Genomic DNA, 20,669 nt, shown 5'->3' with positions numbered 1-20,669 from the left:
CTTCATGTCCTGTGCTCTGGCAAACTGGACTGACATTTTTCATATATTCCTCTCCCTTGAAATCTTACCATCCTTTAAAAGCCAAATCAAGTAATGTCTTATAAGGAGCTTTCCATGATCTTTCCCTTCTCAACTCAAATGAGTAGTTTTTCTATACTTGTCTTAAGCAATTATTATATACCTTTTTATACTAGTTGGGGTGATTTGTTCTTTCTAGCCTGACTTCACAAAGCACTTGGAGTCTGAACTAGCTTTTGAGGCCCTTGGTTTTGCTTTGTTTTGCTATGGTGGACAATGATTTTCTTTCATGAAGCATAAGTAATAAATCTCTGCACAAGGCATTCTCAGCCCTCAAGTGCCATTATCTCCTAGTGGTCCTTCTCTTGCAAAAATTCAGCTTAAGTTTAGAGTCCTTTCAGGGCCAGTAGGGTAAGAAAGTTAGAGCCAGTCTTTCTTGAGATTATGGGGTTTTTCTGAGATTTATGTTTTTTTCCCTTGGGTGGAGAAGATGGTGGAGATGGCTCAGAAAATGGGCGCAGCTTTGCAAGTTGGAGAAGCACTGGTCTGGACTAAACCAGTTAAAGATTTCAAATCAAGGCATCGAATAACTTCAGCCAACAGATCATCCAATTTACAACAGCCCTTGGGTTCCAACCAAGCTCTAGGGCAAGCCATGTCTTCAGCAGCTGGGTTTGGGAAGACCACACAACTTCCTGCAGGTGAGTAGCCTTTGCATGATACTAGGGATTTCACTTTTGAACCAGAGCTCTCCAGAAGACAGCCAACAAATTGACATTTGACTCTCTAGGCAGATTGTAAAGCCCAGGTATTAGGCTTTGTTTGGATAATTGGCATCCTGGATCTACACGGCCAGTTTGTAAATACTTTGGGAAAATGGCTTATCTAAGTTCCCTGACACCACTCAACTCCATCCAAGAGGCCAAGGAGCTTTTCAGCTGATGCATTTGTAATTACAGCCTTTTCTTATAGCACTGAAACAGATTACTTTATCTGGCGGAAAAAGCCTTGGGACTCTCATTTGAAATCTACTGATAAGCTTCATTTTCTTCTACCAACTGTTCAGGATTAACAGGCCCTTGGAATCGGGGGACTGACAACTAGAACTATATTTCCTCAATTAACTAGGTGCTGGAGGGCCAGCTCAGTTTTCAAAGCCTCCTTCCCTCCCTCTGGAGCCAGAGGTAGATCCAGCTGAAGCGATAAGCTCCGAGATTCAAGAACAAAGAGAGACACAGAAAAGCAGGCTGGCCCCAGAATAAAGATGTCTCCTTGGAAAGAAAGCAGAGCATTTGGAAAGGTAATGGTAGATATGCAGAGGCCCAAGTATGAGTACAGCCCCTTAATGTAATATCTCTTAGTTTCCCCTCCTCTCTTAAACCCCAGACCCAGCAGACCCTTGAGCCAAATGCTCAAGGTAGACAGGTTTTGTCCATCCTGCTGTAAAGGTAGTGGGAGAGAGGAGTCTGTTTCATAACTCAGCTGATGTGCTAAGAGCTAGCAGATGGGTAGGTACTGTTATATAACATTGGACTCTTTGGTTGTTTTTTGTTTTTTTTTTTTTTGATACAGAGCAAGACAGGTACAACCACAGCAGATTGGTGTCCTGTGATTAGCTATGTGGCCTGATCCACCTGCATCTCGACAGAAATTCTCAGACCCTGAGGATGTACAGTGTAGCAACCACTTGATTTCTGACTGGCTATTAGAACAGCTGCCCTCCAGGCCCAGCTTAGCAAGTGTTCCAGCCTTACCTGTCCCACAATCTGGAACATGGCTCTGAGCTCAGCTCAGCTTCTTAAACAGTCAAAGAATTGAGAGCTTAGATCATGTCCCTGGCTATTGAATCAGCAGGAGTGGCTCTTGTTCAATGAAAAGAGCTGCTCAGTCTCAGTTTTTAAGGCGATCACTGACTGTTGTCTATTTGTATATTCTTTATACAATAAAGATCATGCGTTGTCACTCCCTTCTCGGATGTCACAAAAGATGGCTAGCACCCTCCTCCTTGCTCATTTGGTTAGAAGTATATCAGTAAAATATTTTAAAATGAGGTGCAAGGTTCTTGTTCTTCTTTTTCTGTTGGGGAAATTTGGAGTTTTAGTTTGTGAATCGAGCCTTTATACATTTTATCTTAAATGTCGATATCAAGTTCAACAGCAGCTAGGAAGGACAGTGGCAGCAGGTTAAGAGATAGGCTGATCTCCAGTAAATAGTCCCGTACTGAAATGACCCAGTTCCCTATACCACTGGTTCCCTACAGTACTACGGAAATAATTTTCTTTTTTTCTTTTGGTGAGGGGGTTACTTCAGGAGGCCTACAGCACAAAAGATCTTTTCTAAAAAGCCAGCCTGGATGAATTGGGTACAAATGGGGTAAAGAACTAAAGGGTATCTCTTGCCAACTATTAGTGCACTCTCAGGTCTAAGCGCAGCTTTGAAATTGGGTGTATGTATGTATATCTCACGACAAGTTTTGTTAAAAAGATTTAAAAACTGCAATTGGACACAGTGATTTGCAAATGGACCTGTACTTTTGTCATGACCATGTCAGGGTTTTTTTCCCTCAGGAATACCCCATAAATTAAAACTGTTTCTAATGTCTTATTGCAATGAGTAATATTCTAAGGAAGAACACTGGGGGCAAAATGACTTCAATAACAAGACAACAGCATCACTATTATTTTGAAAAAGTCACTGCTCTGGTCACAGCCTTCCTTCTCTCACCAAATGTATGACACTGACTGGCCAAAGTCTTCCTGTTTTCAAGTCCAGAATGTCCTTAATGCTCCTTTAATCAAACCTCTCTCTTGTGTATCATACACAAAGAATGGTTTTTTAGCCTTTAGCTCTAATGGTGGGAGCTTAAGCAGTTGTTGTAGGTATGTATCAACCTGCTTCTTTCAAATGAGAGCAAAAGTTTATGTTGCCTCCAATTTCATGATGCTGGGTTGGCCTATGGCGTTGGTTTACCACACTGACGGTGCAGAACGGATCCTTTGCCGAAGTAAACACATTCCCACACGAAGGGTTTTACAAGGTGGGACTTTCTAAGCTCTGCCAAAAAAGTTTCTATTATTGTTTCAGAATTTGTCATCTCTTTGTCACTGGGTAGAACTGGCCAGTGAGAGGACTAGGCTGAAAAACCAAGTTATGGATGTTCAATAGTTAGTTACACTTGTGCTACTTAGTGGTGATTATCTTTGGATCACTGACAGCTGCATGAATCTAAACAAAACCTGAACTGGCTGTTTAATAAAACTGTCCAAAATAGCTGCACAAGAAACACTATGAACACTGCGGCAACTTTCCAACTGCTTCACACCAGAAAACCAGAGGCAATAATGAAATGGTTGTGAAAAAAACTGATTTTACTTCAATATGGGCAGTATGTTCAGATTTTAAAATCTAGCTTCAAACACTAGCTTGAGTATACTCTTCTCTTTAATAGGGGTTGATTTTTGTGGTTTCTCTTCTGCTTGGATATAGAGGGACACCAATGTATCTGCTAGCTTATTTTGGAGTGAGAGGACAGACTTTCTAAAATTTTTGTGATGCAGTGGGCCCATCTTATTTCCAAAAAACTACATCTTCAGCAGCAGCAGTAATGACTCCAGATAGGCCTTCGTGAAATGCAAGGTGCCACCTTCATTCACCCTCTTCCCTAAAGATTTAAGGTAAAACAGAGTTCACTGAATGAGTGGAGGAACCATTTTCAACACCTGACAAACAAAAGCTTAATAAATGCAATGCCACTGCAGTTCCAGGCCAGCAGCTTAGTGAAGAAACCTGGAGAGTCTCAAATGTGGTCAGTACTAAGGTCCAGAAATGCCGGAGAACAGGATGCCAAACTACAATCACCCCAGTGGTTTAGCCAAATGTTCACAAAAGTTTTCCAGAACCTGTTTTGTAAAGTCATGATGTAAAATGTCAAAACCCTTAACCTGAAAATACTGATTCTTATCCAAATCATTACAAACTTAAAATGCAAGCCAGAGATTCATTTCAGACCCTGCCTCCACTCCGTGCGCTCATGGTTCGTGGTAAGGGAAAGCAGTCCCAGGTTATCATTGGCAATATGTCTTCAACACTGCAAACCCTAGAAAATGGTGCCCGCAGCAGCACCCAGGATCACACTGGCTATTCTTACAGATTATCCTTTAAGTGGAATGAAAACCCCAATCCCTCACATGGCTACTTCTTAGTGGCTTTAGTCATTCATTCATTTTAAACAGTTCCACACATATCTTGAAAATGGTCAGTGAGAGTGATTAATCTGTTGTTCCTGAAAACTATTTTCTAATTAGGTCAGAGATATCAATGAGCAAAACGTCTGGCACCCATGGTCCCTTGGTTCCCCAGACAAGAAAGACCTTATTTGGTCTTAAAAGAAACTTTTTTTTTTAAACAACCCAAATAAATACTGAGCAACTAGAAGGCATTAAAGGGCAAAGTGCCAGGATATTTAAAACAAACTAAACTGTAGGACTATAGCCCTGTGTCAGAATATAATTGACTTGTTCCAGTATCTGAATTTCTTTTGCTGGTGGAAGTCACTTCCCAAACCAAACTTGGCAAAGAAGCAAAGTGGAAGATAGGGAGTAAATATGGCTTTAAAGTTAAGATTACAAAGAGCTGGCCTATAGTCTTGGCTCTGCAGCAGCGGCTCTTAACCTGGGGTCTGTGAAATTTTAAAAAATGTTCTGAAAACTATTTCAAAATAAGTGGTTTCACTTAAAATCCTATCTAGTTAATTTGATGAATTTTAGAACATGATTCTGAGAAGGGGTTGGTTCATAGGCTTTATCAGACTGCAAAAGAAGGTAACATCCTCTGCTCCCTACAACATTCTGGAGGCTACAGGTAAAGAAGCCTAGTTCTCCTCACAGGTATATTTTCATAGGCTGTTAATTAATTCTAGCAGGGCTTCCCACATAAGCCAGTCTACCTTTTCAGGTTTGACCTTGAAAGAAGGTAGCTCCAAATCTTCAAACTGCCCAGGGTGACACAGACTCATATTAGTGTTTAATGTCCTCATGCTGCCTACAGTCACCCCACCCATCAATGCTGACATACCAAACTGATACCTGAGGACTTCGAAGAAGGCCTATTCATATGCAGCAGCACAGCTTTGCAGGAAAAGCTCAAGAAACTAGCCATCCAGAAAACACATATTATTTGTTGGTTTTATTGTAGATGCCCCCTCCTTTTCCCTCTCCTGGAAGAATGTAATGACCTTCAACTGTTGTTGAACAAATGAGTTCGCTCTACCTATACTAATGAAAACAGATGGCATGTTGGCAGGCTGGGAGTTTCCTTGTCCTGAGTTGGGCCAAGTAGTGATGTGATGATGGAGGGAGAAAAGGACAAGAACAGATAATGTGTACCTTTCACTGTGGACTGTAGAACTTCTCAGGTTTTGTCCCTCAGGAGAAAGTCTTCCAGCTTCAAACTCCTCCCCCCTCCCCCAATAAATTGTTCAGTCAGGATTGAGAGGCAGGAGAATGTCCTGGGCTGATACCCGTGAGTCTGTAAAGGAAGAAATCATACTAGGGACCTTGGCTTCTAAAGGGAAATGCTCCCATGACATGCTTGTAAATAATTAACAATCAAATGAAACACTGCTGCTGGCCCACTCCAAATGCCTTCCTCTAGCTTTATTTTGGGCTTTGCTTTTGTGGCAAAAAACAAGAGCAAATTTCTCTTTAGCCTGAAAGTTAGGCCAAAGAGAGATCCACTGAGAGACTGAGTGCTCAGTGGGTCACTCTAGCTTTGCTGCTGTTTCCTCCTCATGCTGCTCCCCTCCACCTGGACATGTCCCATGACATCCATTACTTGTACAAGGCCGGGCTAGAAACAATTCTGACACACTAGAAAGGATAATTTGACACAGGGCCTGGGAGGGAAAAGTGACAGATGTCCAGGAGTGGAGGAATTGACCTATTTCACATTTCCAGGTAGAAGTGAATTTACATTTTATCTGAATTCCTGTTATACCCAGCCACTTCCTACTGTTTCCCAAAATAGAGATGTAAAAAGTTCTTGAGGGAACTGAAATGTAAATCATGTTTTAAAAAGTTTAAAGCACACAGGAAAGTATTCTTACATTATAAAAATAAACACATAATGTAACATACGATGTAATATGTAACATATGATGTAACACTTAGGTGCTCTTGCAGCACCTGATGAGGTCAACTTGCACCTTTTAACGGAATTGTTTGTGTCACATGACTGAGAAAAACAATGTATCATGGACAAGGAAGCATATTCCAGTTGCACGAAGGATGACAGTAATAAAAGGTCAAGTTCCACAGCAATAGCTTAGCCTTCAGCTAGATGGTGAGACCAAGCATAAAGCTACAAATGCTCTGATCTCACCCCACCACCCCATGTGCAGAGGCAGCTCCTGGAGTCATCAAAGGAGAGGAAAGGAGACAACACACAGCTTAAGGGCCCAGGGAGTGTGGATCCAGCCTGTCCGCATCCAAACACAGCAGGCTTCCCACTTTATTCCTATTTATGCTGGAGCAGGAGGTTAAGAGGTTTTCCTTGTTGAATGTTTTGATCATAACAATGAATGGAAGTTTTGCTTCAGCCACTCAGCAATGCACTATTGGGAGAGGACTCGAGAGGCTCTGACTGAGTTTAATCCGCAACAAGGCAGAAGCAAAGGCTGGCTGGCGCGCTCTTCAGGACTGGGCGAGGGGGGAAATCCTCCTTTCAGCTGTCAGTGCTCTCAAATGATGCTAACTGGTGACCTTCTGCAGAGAATGCGGGTTTCTTCTCTGCAAACACATACATACACCTCCCCCTCTCCAGTCTTACCAGTAAAAAGCTAAAAAGTCTTCATTAAAATCTGAAATGCTTCCTGTGTCATTGCCAATAGGCTGGAATGTGTTGATAGTTATTTCTTTGGCTATCCTCTACTTAGATCTACAACTTGCTTTAACACCCTAAATTCTACTTCTTAAACCATCTATTGATAATCCAGAAATTCTCAGGCCACCTAAACTTCCTCAGAGGCATCAACCCTAACCCTGTTCACATCAATGAGGGTATACTTCTGAATAGAACAGTCCTTCTGCTGAAATGGCATCCCCGAGACCCACAGTTCGGATGGGATCCTTACAAACCAGGACGGGCGTGAAATGAAAAGATATTCCCTCTCTGTGCCACTGAACCACTGGCTCATTTGGATTTACAGATATCCTGGAGCCCGTCTCTGAATGTGAAGTCAGAAACTCCAGGGGGGCCTTGAGGGACACACGGTTGGTATCAATCGTTTCTGACGCACAGGCCTGTGTCCCTGCTGCGCGGGCTCCTGCAGCTACGGAGGCAAGCTGGTTGCCCCAGTGCCCATCCACAGTTGCGAGAATGTGGTAGGCCAGAGTATGGAAATGGATCCGCGTGAGATCTGATGCTCTCTCTTTACTCCTGCCATGCTCCTTCAAGATCCAGAAAAGAATGTCACTGACGACACCCACATCAGGGACACCGCTCCACGCAAGGAGAGAGGAGTGAGGACCAGAGGCTGACTGGCTAAGGAAGAGCAGCTCCTGTTCGTTCAACCCAAGGGAATTCACCAGAGGGAAAACCTGCTAACAAAACAGAACGATAGTTTTCTTCTTGAGAGAAAAAGTTCAGCATGAAAGGCCCCTTGAGACCCTGCCAATAATGGACTCCTGGTGAAGGAAGAGCACTCCCTTTCCCTCCTTCCTTGTCAGGTTATCTTCAAAGATTGTAGTTAGCCTCCAGACCTGTGAATGGTCTGTGAGGGAGAGCATAACACTACCCTGACACTGCTGTATTGGGGGCAATTCATGACACTGTCTAGAGGCTCCAATCTATGGGATCACCTGAGAAAATCACCTTAAAATGAGGTCTTTGAGGCACTTTGGTAATTAAGTCCCTTGGCCAACGCCAAACTATATTATCAGATTCTACTTTATGATAAATGGTATTCAACAAATGATTAATGACCTTCCTGTATTAATACAATAAGTTCCCAATGGGTGTCATACACCAGGGCAACACAGACAAGTGTGGAATCAAACAAGGGGAAACAGTGAGGACATCAACAAACAAAGATTGACATGAAGTCTGAGAATTGTACATAAGTGCTAAGTAAGACCCACACTGCAGAATGAGCCAGGATAAGGACAGGCTAAAATGGAAAAAAGTCAAAGTACCAGGCACCTGGTGAAAAGAGTGAGAGAGAGTGAGAATGAGAGAGAAAGAGAGAGTGTGTGCATGTGTGAACTGGGTGAGGGTTTAATACAGTGAGGTGTTTTTTGTGTTGTTTTTTTTTTAAGGAAAAGGACAGGAATTTCCAACTATACTAGGATATTCATTTATGCCAAACTTTTAGGCATTTGTAGTTCTTTTGTTTTTAACATTAATTTCAAAACTTTGAGTTCCAAATTCTCTCCCTTCTTCTAGTCCCTTCCCCATTCACTGAGATGGCAAGCAATATGATGCCTATTACACATGTGAAGCTATGCAGAACTTATTAACCATGTTACAAGAAACGAAGTAAGAAAAAAATATGCTTCGATCTGCACTGAGTCCATCAATTTTCTCTCTGGAGGTGGAGTGATTTTTTCATCCTAAGTCCTTCTGAATTGTCTTAGATCACTGTACTGATGAGTCATTCATATTTCATCATCTTACCATACTGCTGTTACTGTGTACACGGTACTCCTGGTTCTGCTCACTCCACTTTGCATCAGTTCATGTAAGTCTCCTCAGATTTTTCTGACAACACCCCCGCCTCAACCTTCTTATAGCACAACAGTACTCCATCACAATCACATATCACAACTTGTTTACACATTCCCCAATTGATGGACATCCCCTCAAATTCTTTGCCACCACAAAAAGAGCTGCTATAAATATTTCTGTACATATGGTTCCTTTTCCTTTGATCTCTTTGGGGTGCAGACATAGTAGGGGTATTACTGGGTAAAAGGGTATGTACAGCTTTATAGCTCTTTGGGCAGAGTTCCAAATTGTTCTCCAGAATGGGTGGATCAGTTCACAACTCCACCAACAGTGTCTGAGTATTAGTGTCTGAGTTATTTCCACCTCCACCTCCTCCCCAGTCTTTGTCTTTTTCATTTTCTGTCATGTTAGCCAATTTCATAGGTGTGAGATAAGCAATTACTTATTGAGCACCTACTGTATACAGGGCAAGAGGCTGCAAGGGGAAGTGATTAGAGAGCTGGCTTTAGAGTCAGAAAGAACTAGGCTCAGGAACCATTTCTTGTGTGTCTCTGAGCAAGTAAATTCACTCTTGGTGAAACTAAGTAGCTGTAAGATACTCAGCCAGTCCATTCACTGCCCATGTGTTTCCTAAACTGAAATTCAAGTCATCAAAGGTAGGGAGTCTTTGCAGAAAGAGAGAAAACGGAGATGCGAGAGAAGGGCAAGGACAAAGATTTCATGTAAAACAGGCTCTTTCGTGGTGGTGAAGGAAAAGTCTGCAGTTGGAAGTAAACTAACAACAGGCACTGACCAGCAACGCAGAACTCTTAGATAGAAAATACTTTTGTAGAAAACACTCTATGACCTTTGATCGGTGCCGGGATAAACCATGACTCCAGAAATGTGAAGGTAAAACCCAACCCTCTGAGCCTGCTAGAAAGGCAATGAACTTCAAATGCAGAGATGCATGCACTGGTGGGTATGGCCAATGTGGAATCTGCTATTCTATGAATGTTCATAAGGGTAGTTTTGTTTTTCTTTTCTTTCTGGTTAACTTGGGGTGGGGGGAGTAGAAGTGATTATAAACACAAAATAAATAATTAAAAATATATAACAAGAACAATAATAATAGCTACCCTTTATTATAATGCTTCCTATGTGGCAGGTGCTGTGTTAAGCTCTGCACAATTCTTATTTTACCCGATCCTCACAATAATCCTGGGAGTCAGGTGCTATTATGATCCCCATTCTACAGATGAGGCAAAGAGAGGCTGAGTGACTGGCTCAGAGTCACACAGCTAGCAAATGTCTGAGGCTACATTTGAACTCTGGTCTTCTGACCACAGGATGCATGCTCTGGGCACTGTGCCACCCAGCTGGCTTATTGCCAAAAAGCAATGACTTTTCCAGTAAAGACACTATTTAGCCAAAGTGTTGTCATTTTCCTTGCGATGGACAAGTTGTTTCAGAAGAATCACAACCCTTCATTGAGGTTCTAAGCTAAACTTGGGTGAAAAATAATGTATAGTGTCCTAGGTGAGAAAAGAACAAAACACTAAAAAAAACCATAAAGGATCTTTTCCTCTTTGTAGAAACCTTTTGTGGTGGTAAAAACAACAACACCACAAAAAAACAAATTAGAAACTCATGGTAAGTCCATCACTTGAGGAATGGTTATAAAAGGTGTGGTCTAGGAATGCCACAGAGTACTGTTGGGCTGAAGAAATGAAAGTGATGATTTCAAAGAGAGAAAGAGCTGGATGAACTGATGCCGATCCGTACTAGAACATCTATATGATAAAAGTTAACAATGTTGAGGATTTTTATAAACTGATAAAGAATGAAATGAGCAGAACCAGGAGAATAATTCATACAATAACAACACTATAAAGACAAATAACTTTGAAAGTTATCAGAACTATGGCTAATACAAGGAACAGCTCTGACTCCAAAGGGCCAATGATGAAATCTGCCACCCGTGACAGAGAGGCAAGGGGTCTGGGGAGCAGAAGGAAACATATATTTTTGCATACAGACAAGGAAAGAATTTGTTTTGCTTGACCACATGTTATTTGTTGTAAGAAATGTTTTTTCTTTTTTCAGTGGGATGTAGAGAAAAAAATTTTTCTGTTAATTCAAAAGATAACTGAGGCAGTGGGGTATGCTACACCTGTGAAATTTTACATGCATTTTCAGATGAGGTCACTGCTAATTAGTTTTACTTAACAATTTTGCTTTGTTATAAGAGACCTCTTCCTTGTGGGAGTAATCTGTAAATGTTTGTAATATAAAAACAAAACCCATCCATAAAATCTAAAAACAAAAATAACAAAACAAAGGCTACAACAACACACTATCCTTGTGATTACCTGATGCATAATACTGCTCACAAGTTCCCGGTCAGTCATACTGGCCAACTCGAGGTGAACTGGAATGTCAGTGGGGATATCAGAGATAGAAATCACAGCCTGCAAAGGAAAAGAAATACCATCACTGCTTAAGAATGGGGAAAGAAAACAAACAAACAAAAAAGAAGTCAAAAAAAGGTGGGGAAGTTGATATTAAAATTCTTCCTTGTCATTTCCTGATGTCTGAGATTTCCGAGTATTTTGGGTAATCAGTGGCCTTGGATGATAAGTACTCCACACGAAGGGAAGTGTGAGGCCCTGCTGAGTCATTAGTATCACAGGGAAATCAATTCTTTGCATGGTCAATTCTCCAGCATATCACTTGGGGACTGAGAGCAGACACCATCTAAGCTCTCAAAAACATCAGCTGTTTCAACACAGGACAATCAAGGACACAGGGAGAACACTGCCAACTAGGTAATGGACACTTTCTAGCAGAGCTCAGCACACCAGGCAAGCCTAAGATGTTCGTAGGCGTCTTCCAAGTAAGTTTCTCAGTTGGTGAGACAGGACTTACATGCATGCCATACACAGAATAGACACCAACTGGGATTGCGACAACCTCAGGGAGCCAGCCTGAAGAAGTTTCTTAACCAGCAAAGAGGCTTAAGGAACACAAAGTACAAAGCCTCAGAAAGCTCATTTTTGTTAAAGTTTGCAAAGGCTCTCAGAATGTTTACCTCTAGAAGTCTCTTCTTCTGAATCTCCTTGCTCTGTCCTTCCATCATATGCAACCCAGAGAGGACCACGAGGTCTGGCTGAAACTCTTCCAGACTGGATACAAACACTTCCAGCATATTCATGGCCCCATTGGACAGATCATGTGAGAAGATGAATCGGTTGGCATTGGGGGCAGTCAATTGTCCCCATTGCTCCCCTAGACAAGCCCAGTCACCAGAAAGGGAAGAAAAGGAAAAATAACTGAAATCTCCTTGTTTGGATACAAACTGTAGCTTTATTGTTAAAATTTCAGCCCTAGGAATAAAAATACCTTCTCTTCAGGGATGGCATCCTTCTGACACGAATCAATTAAAACTCTTGATTTTTACCATAGTACCTCACCCAAAACTCACAATGGCTTTTCCTTTAAAGTTTTCAGGTAAGACAGGATCCAGTAAAAGCTTCCATGTGCCTTAGAATAGCCAGGGAAATTGGTAGACACCAGCTCTGAGAATCACTACATGCACAGGCATAGTCCTAGGTGGTCAGATATCCTTCAGCAGTTGGACCTCCTCATATTTCAGCACATACCTGGTAGAAATTCCCTAGCAACCAGACCTCACAGAGCTACTGTGTGCCCCTGGGAGGGCAGGCATTCTTGAGTAACTAATGTCCATGTAGTTCAGTGTAGCCTCATGGAAGGCAGAGAAAGCTCATCTGGCCTCAGCAAAAGTCATACCCAAAACTCACAATGGCTTTTCCTTTAAAGTTTTCAGGTAAGACAGGATCTAGTAAAAGCCAAAGAAGCTTTATTCATACAAGTCGTGAAAATACCTCTTGAACCTGATTTCCAAGAACACATCCCAGTAGAGGACACACCTAAAAGTACAATCTAGGGATGGAAGGTTGGGGTGGGGGCTGAGGGAGCATCCATCCATTCATCACTTCTCAGGATAAGAAAACACAACCTAGATACAAAGTGAATCCCAAGTAAAATGGGAGAGGGTCAGGAAAGGCTCATGTGCAAGTAGCTCTTGAGCTCAGGAACATGGTGCATTTCAGGAGTGGAGGACAGACTCTGACAGATACTAACCCCTTGCCCTCCCCAAGAGATTTTGAACTAAGTCCTGGCCGGGAAATCCAAAATACTGCAGTCAAGGGCTGGTTCTTTTTTTCAGTTTTTTCGGTCAAAGATGAAGACTTTAGAAGAAAAAGTAGGATAAAGAGAGTGAAGAGATGGCTACATAGATGGTATCAAAAGAATGGGGTCTGCTTTACTGGACCATGGCTTAAGGTACCTAAATAGGCTCTTGGTTACTGACAAAAATAACTCAGAGACTGCAAAGGATGTGTTTGCCTGAAGACTTGCCAACTGGTTAAGTGGGCTTTAAACTGAAAACTGGATAGGGAGCAAGAAAAATGGCTCCATGAAACTGTACACTCACATATTAAAGAGAGCATAGAAGGAAATCCTGGCAAGTCAGCAGAGAAAGATTGGGAAGAAGTCTGGGAACAAAAATGATGGTTTTAGATGTCTATTTACTACTGTACATAGTAATAATGAGTGAATCTGACCTTCTAAACATAAGGAAATAAAGGAAACCTCATTAAGTACCAAGAATATTTGGCTGTTTAGACTATGGTAATGGAAGGCAATTCCTTGTTCAAAAGAAACAAATCCACAGAAAGGGTCACCAAGCAGCACTGTATCTCAAGAAAAATCTGTACCTCAGGGAAATCTATGGAGGTGAAATAGAAACATAGTGGAGAGTGTTCAGGAGGGACATCTCATTGTGGAAGTACAGTATATGACAGATGGAGGAAATAACTATGAATTCTAGTAATGCTAGTACTAGTAATAAAATGAGCACAGTGAAGAAGTGGTAGCTATGGGAGAACATAACTTCTTAGACACCTGTTAAAAGTTGCATTCTGCAAAAAGCAAAGCATTTTATATATTCCTGACTGGCCTCCCTGAAAATATTCCTCAGGAGGTATGAGAAGTGGGAGGAATTATTCTGAACTAAAAAAATCAGAGAATCTTGGTGCTGGAAGAGCTCTTAGAGGTCATCTAGTTCACCCCTACCTGAACATATACCTATGAATTACATCCTTAAACTTGGATTAAAATATGAATTAAAAAAAAATAATGAAACACCTCCCTATTGGGAGCTACTGGAATCTGAGTGGAGAGCAGGGCGCTGGTCAGGTCTGCTTACTGGCAGCCCTATGAAGGATGAGTTAGGTGGAGTCAAACCTGCTGCACTGAATGTTTCAAGGCAGAGGCGAAGGCCTGGGCTAGGCGCATAACTGTAGGAGTAGACAGAAGGTGAGAGATGTGGCCTGATCAGATACATGGAATGAGGAGAGAGTAAAGAGTGAAGGATGGCACCTGGGGGGACTGGAACAATCACAATAAAAGTGAGCATCACCCAGGGCTCCATGGTCTACAAAGAGCTCAGTGTGTATTCTCACAGTTTATCCTCATTCCACCCTGGTGATGCGGTTGCTATTCTTGTAACACACATTCTACAGATGAGGAAAAGAGGGTTATACTGCCAGGAAGACCTCAGGCCAGATCTGACCTCAGATCTCCATGACAAGGCCCCACACTCTGAACTATCTGCCTAGGAGAGGGTGATGACCCTGACAAAAATAAGAGAGCTCAGAAGAGACGTGGATTTAGGGCAAAAGATGATGTTGTGAGATCCACAAGGAGATATTGATATCTGGGACCTAGTGCACATCGCTGGGTCCCACCAAAACTCAAAAGGGCAGTGGGGCTCCACTGTCTATGGCACTCAGAAGTACCATGTATTTTCTTGCTTGTTCTTAATTTTTCCTGATGCTTTACTTGAGAACATGATGGCCTCCACAGCTTGTCTGCATTCAGCTAAAGTGCAATCATTTCCAAGCCAGTGCTTCATTTGAATTCAGCTATCCTTCTCTAGCTCTGTGTATAAGTTTATACCACTCACATTCATTGATGGTTATGTTATCCTCTGTCAAAGTCTATTCTAATCTACTTTTTTTCTTAATTATAAAACTCCAGCATTAGATACCTGGGAGTTTATGCTATGTGGAACAATGTCAACCAGGGATCTGCCTGTTCCCATCTCTCCCTTTTCAGTCCTGGGCATTGTGCCTCCCCTCCCCCTAACCTACTGCCCTTTAAAATCTTAATTCATACAAATGTAAAGGTTGTTCATAATTAAGATCTTTATAACATGAACACTGGTGAAATGGAAATTACAGAAACCCTGGAGGGAAAGTGAGTTGGGAGTGTGTTCATTTAAACTTGATGTGTAAGGCAAGTAAGATTAATGACTCATAAATTAGACAACTGAAAATAAATTGTAAAACAGTAGATAGTAACATTCAATTGTACAATGAGGCCAAGACAATCATAGTTCATGTGAAAATGGCCTGGGAGCTTTGGCAAGTTCAGGGAGTCAATGGTGTGACACAGGGGGGCTCCCCTCCTCAACTCCCCACCTCAGAAGAAGAAATGAAGAAATCTCTGGTTCCACTGATAAAGGCATAACATAAGGCCCATGGGAGTTAACAGTCCTGATATACTGGGTCCCAGTCAGACCACTTTTGGAGTATTACATTCAGTTCTGGGCAGCATAAGCTAGGAAGGACATTAACAAGGTAAGTACATTGAGAGCAGGTCTAGCAGAAAACGTCTGGAAATCAGGCCATATGAAGACTGAATAAAGGAACCTCTAAGATGACAAAGGGAATTCATGAGAGCTACCTTTAAATCTTTGAAGGGCTATCATTGGGGGAAAGGATTAGATTTATTCTACTGGATCCCATAAGGCAGTAATAGGTAAAAATCAGGGGCAGTTGGGCCTAAAGGCAGGAAGACCTGAGTTCAAATTTGGCCTCAGACTCTTACTAGCTGTATGACCCTGGGCAAGTCATTTATCCTGTTTGTCTCAATTTCCTCAACTTTAAAAGGAGGTTAAAATAGCACCTACCTTGTAAAGCTGTAAATAATCATAAAGCACAATGGCTTGTAAAGCACACTTAGTAGGCACTATATAAAAGCTTATTGCCTTCCCTACGGAGAAACTGTAGAGAGGCAGGTTTTGATAAAATGTAAAGAAAAAATTCCTTAGAGGTGTCTAAAAGTGGAATGGGCTGCCTTTTGAGGCCAAGGGTTCCCAACCTGGCAAGGCTTCAAAGCAGAGGCTGGAGCAAGCCTTGGGGACGTGCTATCAAAGAGATTCTGTTTAGGTAAGTATTGGACTACATGACCTTGGAGGTCCCTTGCAACTTGGAAATTCTATAATACATTTTGTCAGGGAAGAGACAGGTAATATATATTCACAGGCTTTAGAAAACTGTAACAAAATAATAGCAGCATACAGTGCAGGTCCGGACACTATACTCAAGCAGCTATAGTGAAAGCCTAACTAGATTTGCTCTAGCAGTAATGCTCAGGCATTGACTTAGGTTAATTAAGCTTCCCCAATGTCAAAATAAAGGTCATGGGGATTCGAGAAGAACTGGACTTAGCCAAAGCATTTTTATTTGCTTCTACTGATAAGTTTTTTGGGCATCCCAAGTCTACTTCCCTGTCCATCAAAAACCGATGAATGGAGAACTCTGTAATTACTATAATTACTAATTTTATGAAAAGCTTCAAAGACAGAAGCTAAAAGCCTTAAAAAAAAAAAAAAACCACAAAGCAACAACTCTCTAGAAAGAATGGGAACTAGTAGGAAAAGAGAGTATAAGTCAGAAAGACATTTCTCCAGAAATTAAAATATCTCATTTAGTGAGAGGATAGGGTCAGATTTCTCACTGCAAGGAGGCTAGTTGTAAAGCTCTTTCCATCTAACCACAGTGGTTTCAATCCATTTGCCTTTGAAAATGTAAATCTACTCAAACTTCATCTAAGTTGGAATTTGTAATTAAGTCACTTGAATTAAGAAAATGAATACATAGGCAAGAATAACTTGTTACTACGTTAGTAACTCAAGTGCTGCTAAAGAACAGAGAAAAGAAGAGATTTTCTTTCTTTTTAAGGAAGGAAACTTTAGGAAACAAAAGGTAGGCTGTTTACTCTCTCTGGGGGATGCGAAGAAAACTGATCATGTGACTTGGGATACTAGCCCCACTCCCAAATGCAGAAACTGAAGAGTCAATGATCTTTTCTCATTCTAGACTATAATATAATTCTACTATTAAATGTAAGACTACTCTGGAGCTGGCCTCTATACCTCAAACCAATGTTTTTAATGAACACTGAGCCAAAGGCCAGTGCTTTCTATCATACCTTTCATCTAAAAAGCTCATAATGTTTAAAGCACACTAATTATCTTTACCACACCTTTGTAAAATATTCAGTCAACAACTTGTTTCACAGTTGGGGGAATTGAAGCAGGGAGACACTAAGCCTCATTCATAATTAAATGTGAGTCACCAATTGCAAATTCAATTCCCAATTCGAAGGACATACCCTTCTTGAGTTCTTGATCAATTTTGGTGAGAAGCCCAAAGAAATTTCAGGCTTGGAAGAGAGCTCCTTTCTGTACCTGGGTACACACTATAATTCATCATATAACACTGTATAACCGAATGTGAATTAAAATTAAATAATTACTCTTGTGTGTGGGGTTCTTCCAGTGGCCTGGCTTAGAAACTGTTCCCTGAAACACATTGTTTTTGCTTCAGTGAACTCATATTCTCTTTAGAGCAGAGGCATGAGAGTCAAAAGAATGAATGAACTGTTGGAACGAACAAAAAGCAGTGAATGGAAAGGGCACAATAAACACGGAAACCACTCTACAGAGAAGAAACTAAAACGTGTTTCAAAAAATTTCATGCTATAACTAATTACACATGTATAGCCTATACTGCCTTCTCAGTGGGGATGGAGGGAGAGTTGTTGGAGCTCAAAGTTTTAAAAACAAATGTTAAAATTGTTTTTACATGCAACTGGGAAATAAGATATACAGGTAATGAGCTATAGAAATCTACCTTGCCCTACAAGAAAATAGAGGAGATGGGGATAAGCAAAGGGAGAGGTGTGATAGAAGGGAGGGGAGATTGGGGGAAGGGATAATCAGAATGCATACTGTCTTGGGGTGGGGGGGAGAGGTGGGAAGAAAGTCTGGAACTCAAAATCTTTTGGAAATGAATGCTGAAAACTAAAAAAAAAAAAATTTCATGCTACTCCAGAAAGCAATACCCCATGCTACTCATTATTCAGGATCAGACTATAACCATTTCTATCAATACTGAAAATAATTTTCTGGGTAAATTTATAAACCTCTGAAACAGCCTTCTCTTGTTTCACAAACAAAGTGAAAAGATAACTAAAGTGATGTTGGATGTTAGTTTATTTTTCATCTTTCCACTCACTTCTTCAACCACCAAAATGAACTATGAATAAATAGCAAAATCACTGAAAGGCCAGCCTAGAGAATCAATAAGTCTTTGAATGACCCAGAGCTGCCAATAAGTGGTCAGAGGGGCAGGAATATGATACAGCAAAAAGTCATACCTTTTTAAAATCAACTTGCAGAATTGTATGTCACACCACCACAAGTCTGAAACAGTACACAGTGCTGATGCTATACACTTTGGATTTCTTTCATGCCTTGGTTTTCTGAACACGGTGATTTTCTAGATGACCCAACTACCCTATTTCTCTCTGAGACAAAGGTAAAATGTACTGAGGTTTTTGGTGAAGGGAGAAAACAGATTCTACTGGTTAATAATTAGGTACTACAAACTTGCAAATATCTAAAGAATTCAAGATCTATTTTATCTCTTAAAGCTACTAGTGAGAGATGCTCTCGATGTGGCTCTGCAGAGAAGCTGGTTAAGCATTTTCATTACCTGCTTGATACTCCAGAATGAGGTGGAACTCATCGACTTCTTGCATTGATTCCGGCGGAACAACTATATTGTCATCAAGAAGCTGATGGAGCTTGGGGCCAACTGGACCACAAAGAAGAACCTGGAGAGAACCAAAATGAAGTCTATCAAGAGGCTCTTTCCCAATGAATTTACATTCTGACTGCTAAAGCACACACAATTCAGTGCCTCTATTAAAATATCATACCACAATTTAATCTGCATTAGGAAGGCCATGGGGGAAACTAATGACAGGCAGTGTTATTATTATTTGGAGAGCTGCCTTTCCTAGATTGTTCCTAGATAGGCAAAAGTTAACAGACACCAAGGGCAGGTCCTAAGTCAAGGGACTGAAAACACAGATGGGAAGTTATAGATTCCACAGAATTTGCCGTTAAAGCAAGACCTCCATTGTACCCCCGAACTCCACTTTTACTCCCCTCCTTTTCCTAGGCCACCAAAGATGGTAGAGTAGAGAACACTAAATCATATTATAGTCTTGAATTTCACCAGGCACACCAGCCCAAAGGCACCAAAGAAAAACAGATGTTTGAATTTTAGACAAGTAGAGAAAAGGTGCCTTGGTAACATAGTATAATGAATAACTAGTTGGCCTAGTTTATACAATTCAAGTAGTTTTTTGTTTTGTTTTTTTTTACACACATGTACTAATCTTCAAAGTATGGGAATTATCTACACATCAGTGCAGAAAGGTAATGGGAAGTATCATGAATCTTTCTAAAATCTGTTCTAACCTATGCCTCCCCTTGCCTTTCTTATTGTAAACCACCTCACAACTCTGCCAATGTACCTCAGTTCTGATAAGCTGCTCCCTCTGCTACTCCAGTCCTGGGCCTCTCTCAAGCAAATAGTGTGGAATTCTTTGGTGGCTGCGCAACACAGACAAACGTCCATTAGAATGATCAATGGCTGGACTGTCGTGTCCAAAGGTGAGGAACAAATAAGTGTCAAGTTAACTCCTTTATAACTGCTTCAAAATAAATTTAGAACTTGCTATTTTGTTTACTGATTCTTTCAACCAATAAGAACTATAGCATTTTCATAATACTGTATGCTAAGAAATAAGTTAGGCTTTATAGGATTAAAATATGCTTTTCTTTGCCCCCTCCTTTCATTTTACCCACGTATCAATACTGAAGGTGTCACTTACCCCGTCTAGGCACCACTCTATAGCTTGGCCCTATTCACTGACTGAACTGTAATCCCTGCATTGATTTTCCATGCCATCAATTCTCTGGCAATCTGGTTTTGTTCTTAAACCACAAGGAGTCACAAGTAACCTACTCTTACAGAATGAAATAACTATTTGTCCTCACTCTTCTGGAATTTGCAGAATCACAGTTTCCAAGTTAGAAACGATGTCAGAGATAATTTTGTCCAACACAAACCTCTATAACATTTGTAACAAATGGTCACTGAGACTATGGTAGACAACCTCCAGTGACAGGAAACCCACAATCCCCACAATCTGTTCCATTTTTGGATAGCTCTGATTATAGGCAGCTCTCAGTTACACTGAGAAGAAATCCACCTCTCTGAAACAGATAAACACTGTTCCTAATTCTACTTTCTTAGATCAAGAATGATAAACCCAATCCCTCTTCCATGGCAATGCTTCAGTCACTTGAAGACAGTAGTCACATTGCTCCATATTTTTTCTTCTCCAGGCCAAACTCTTCAGTTCTTTCAAAAGATCTGTATATGGCATGGCTCCCAGTGTTCTCACCATCCTAAGCTTGTTCCTCCTGATACACTGTCCTTCGTAGTATGTGGCATTCTGGACTGAACATAATAGTCAAGGTGTCAAAGTTCAGGGGGACTATCACGTAGTTCAGCCAAGACACAAAATTTCTAGTAATGAAATCTAAGACCACATTATTAATCTTTTTGATCGCCATGCCACACAGCAGCTAAGCTCACACTGAGCTTGAACTCCATTAGACCTCCCAGATCTTTTCTACTAGGTCTCGCTTGTTTCATACA

At 41.1% G+C, this 20,669-nt stretch overlaps 2 protein-coding genes across 5 annotated transcripts in view; one reads left to right on the top strand and one right to left on the bottom strand.

The window, feature by feature from the left end:
• BBS4 (Bardet-Biedl syndrome 4) overlaps positions 1-2,068 on the top strand; it is a 74,234-nt gene extending 72,166 nt beyond the window's left edge. For both annotated transcript variants that reach the window (XM_072628422.1, XM_072628421.1), the window contains 3 exons: positions 509-719; positions 1,147-1,318; positions 1,591-2,068. In XM_072628422.1, coding sequence (XP_072484523.1) covers positions 509-719; positions 1,147-1,280 — 345 coding nt within the window. In that variant the 3' untranslated portion in view covers positions 1,281-1,318; positions 1,591-2,068. The remainder of the gene's footprint in view (positions 1-508; positions 720-1,146; positions 1,319-1,590) is intronic.
• Positions 2,069-5,187: 3,119 nt separating this feature from the next.
• The window catches only part of ADPGK (ADP dependent glucokinase), a 36,789-nt gene continuing 21,307 nt past the window's right edge, over positions 5,188-20,669 (bottom strand). The window contains exons 1-5 of one of the 3 annotated variants that reach the window (XM_072628425.1): positions 19,477-19,556; positions 18,648-18,768; positions 11,810-12,006; positions 11,091-11,189; positions 5,647-7,616 (exon numbers count right to left, since the gene is read on the bottom strand). In XM_072628425.1, coding sequence (XP_072484526.1) covers positions 7,065-7,616; positions 11,091-11,189; positions 11,810-12,006; positions 18,648-18,693 — 894 coding nt within the window. In that variant the 5' untranslated portion in view covers positions 18,694-18,768; positions 19,477-19,556 and the 3' untranslated portion in view covers positions 5,647-7,064. Of the gene's footprint in view, positions 7,617-11,090; positions 11,190-11,809; positions 12,007-18,647; positions 18,769-19,476; positions 19,557-20,669 lie in introns of those variants that run through there. The other 2 variants (XM_072628423.1, XM_072628424.1) reach the window with 2 other exon arrangements.

The sequence above is a fragment of the Notamacropus eugenii genome, chromosome 1 (assembly GCF_028372415.1).
Source record: "Notamacropus eugenii isolate mMacEug1 chromosome 1, mMacEug1.pri_v2, whole genome shotgun sequence".
Taxonomy (NCBI): domain Eukaryota; kingdom Metazoa; phylum Chordata; class Mammalia; order Diprotodontia; family Macropodidae; genus Notamacropus; species Notamacropus eugenii.
Note: the sequence above shows the minus strand (reverse complement) of the source record. Positions and strands in the feature narration are given on the sequence as shown.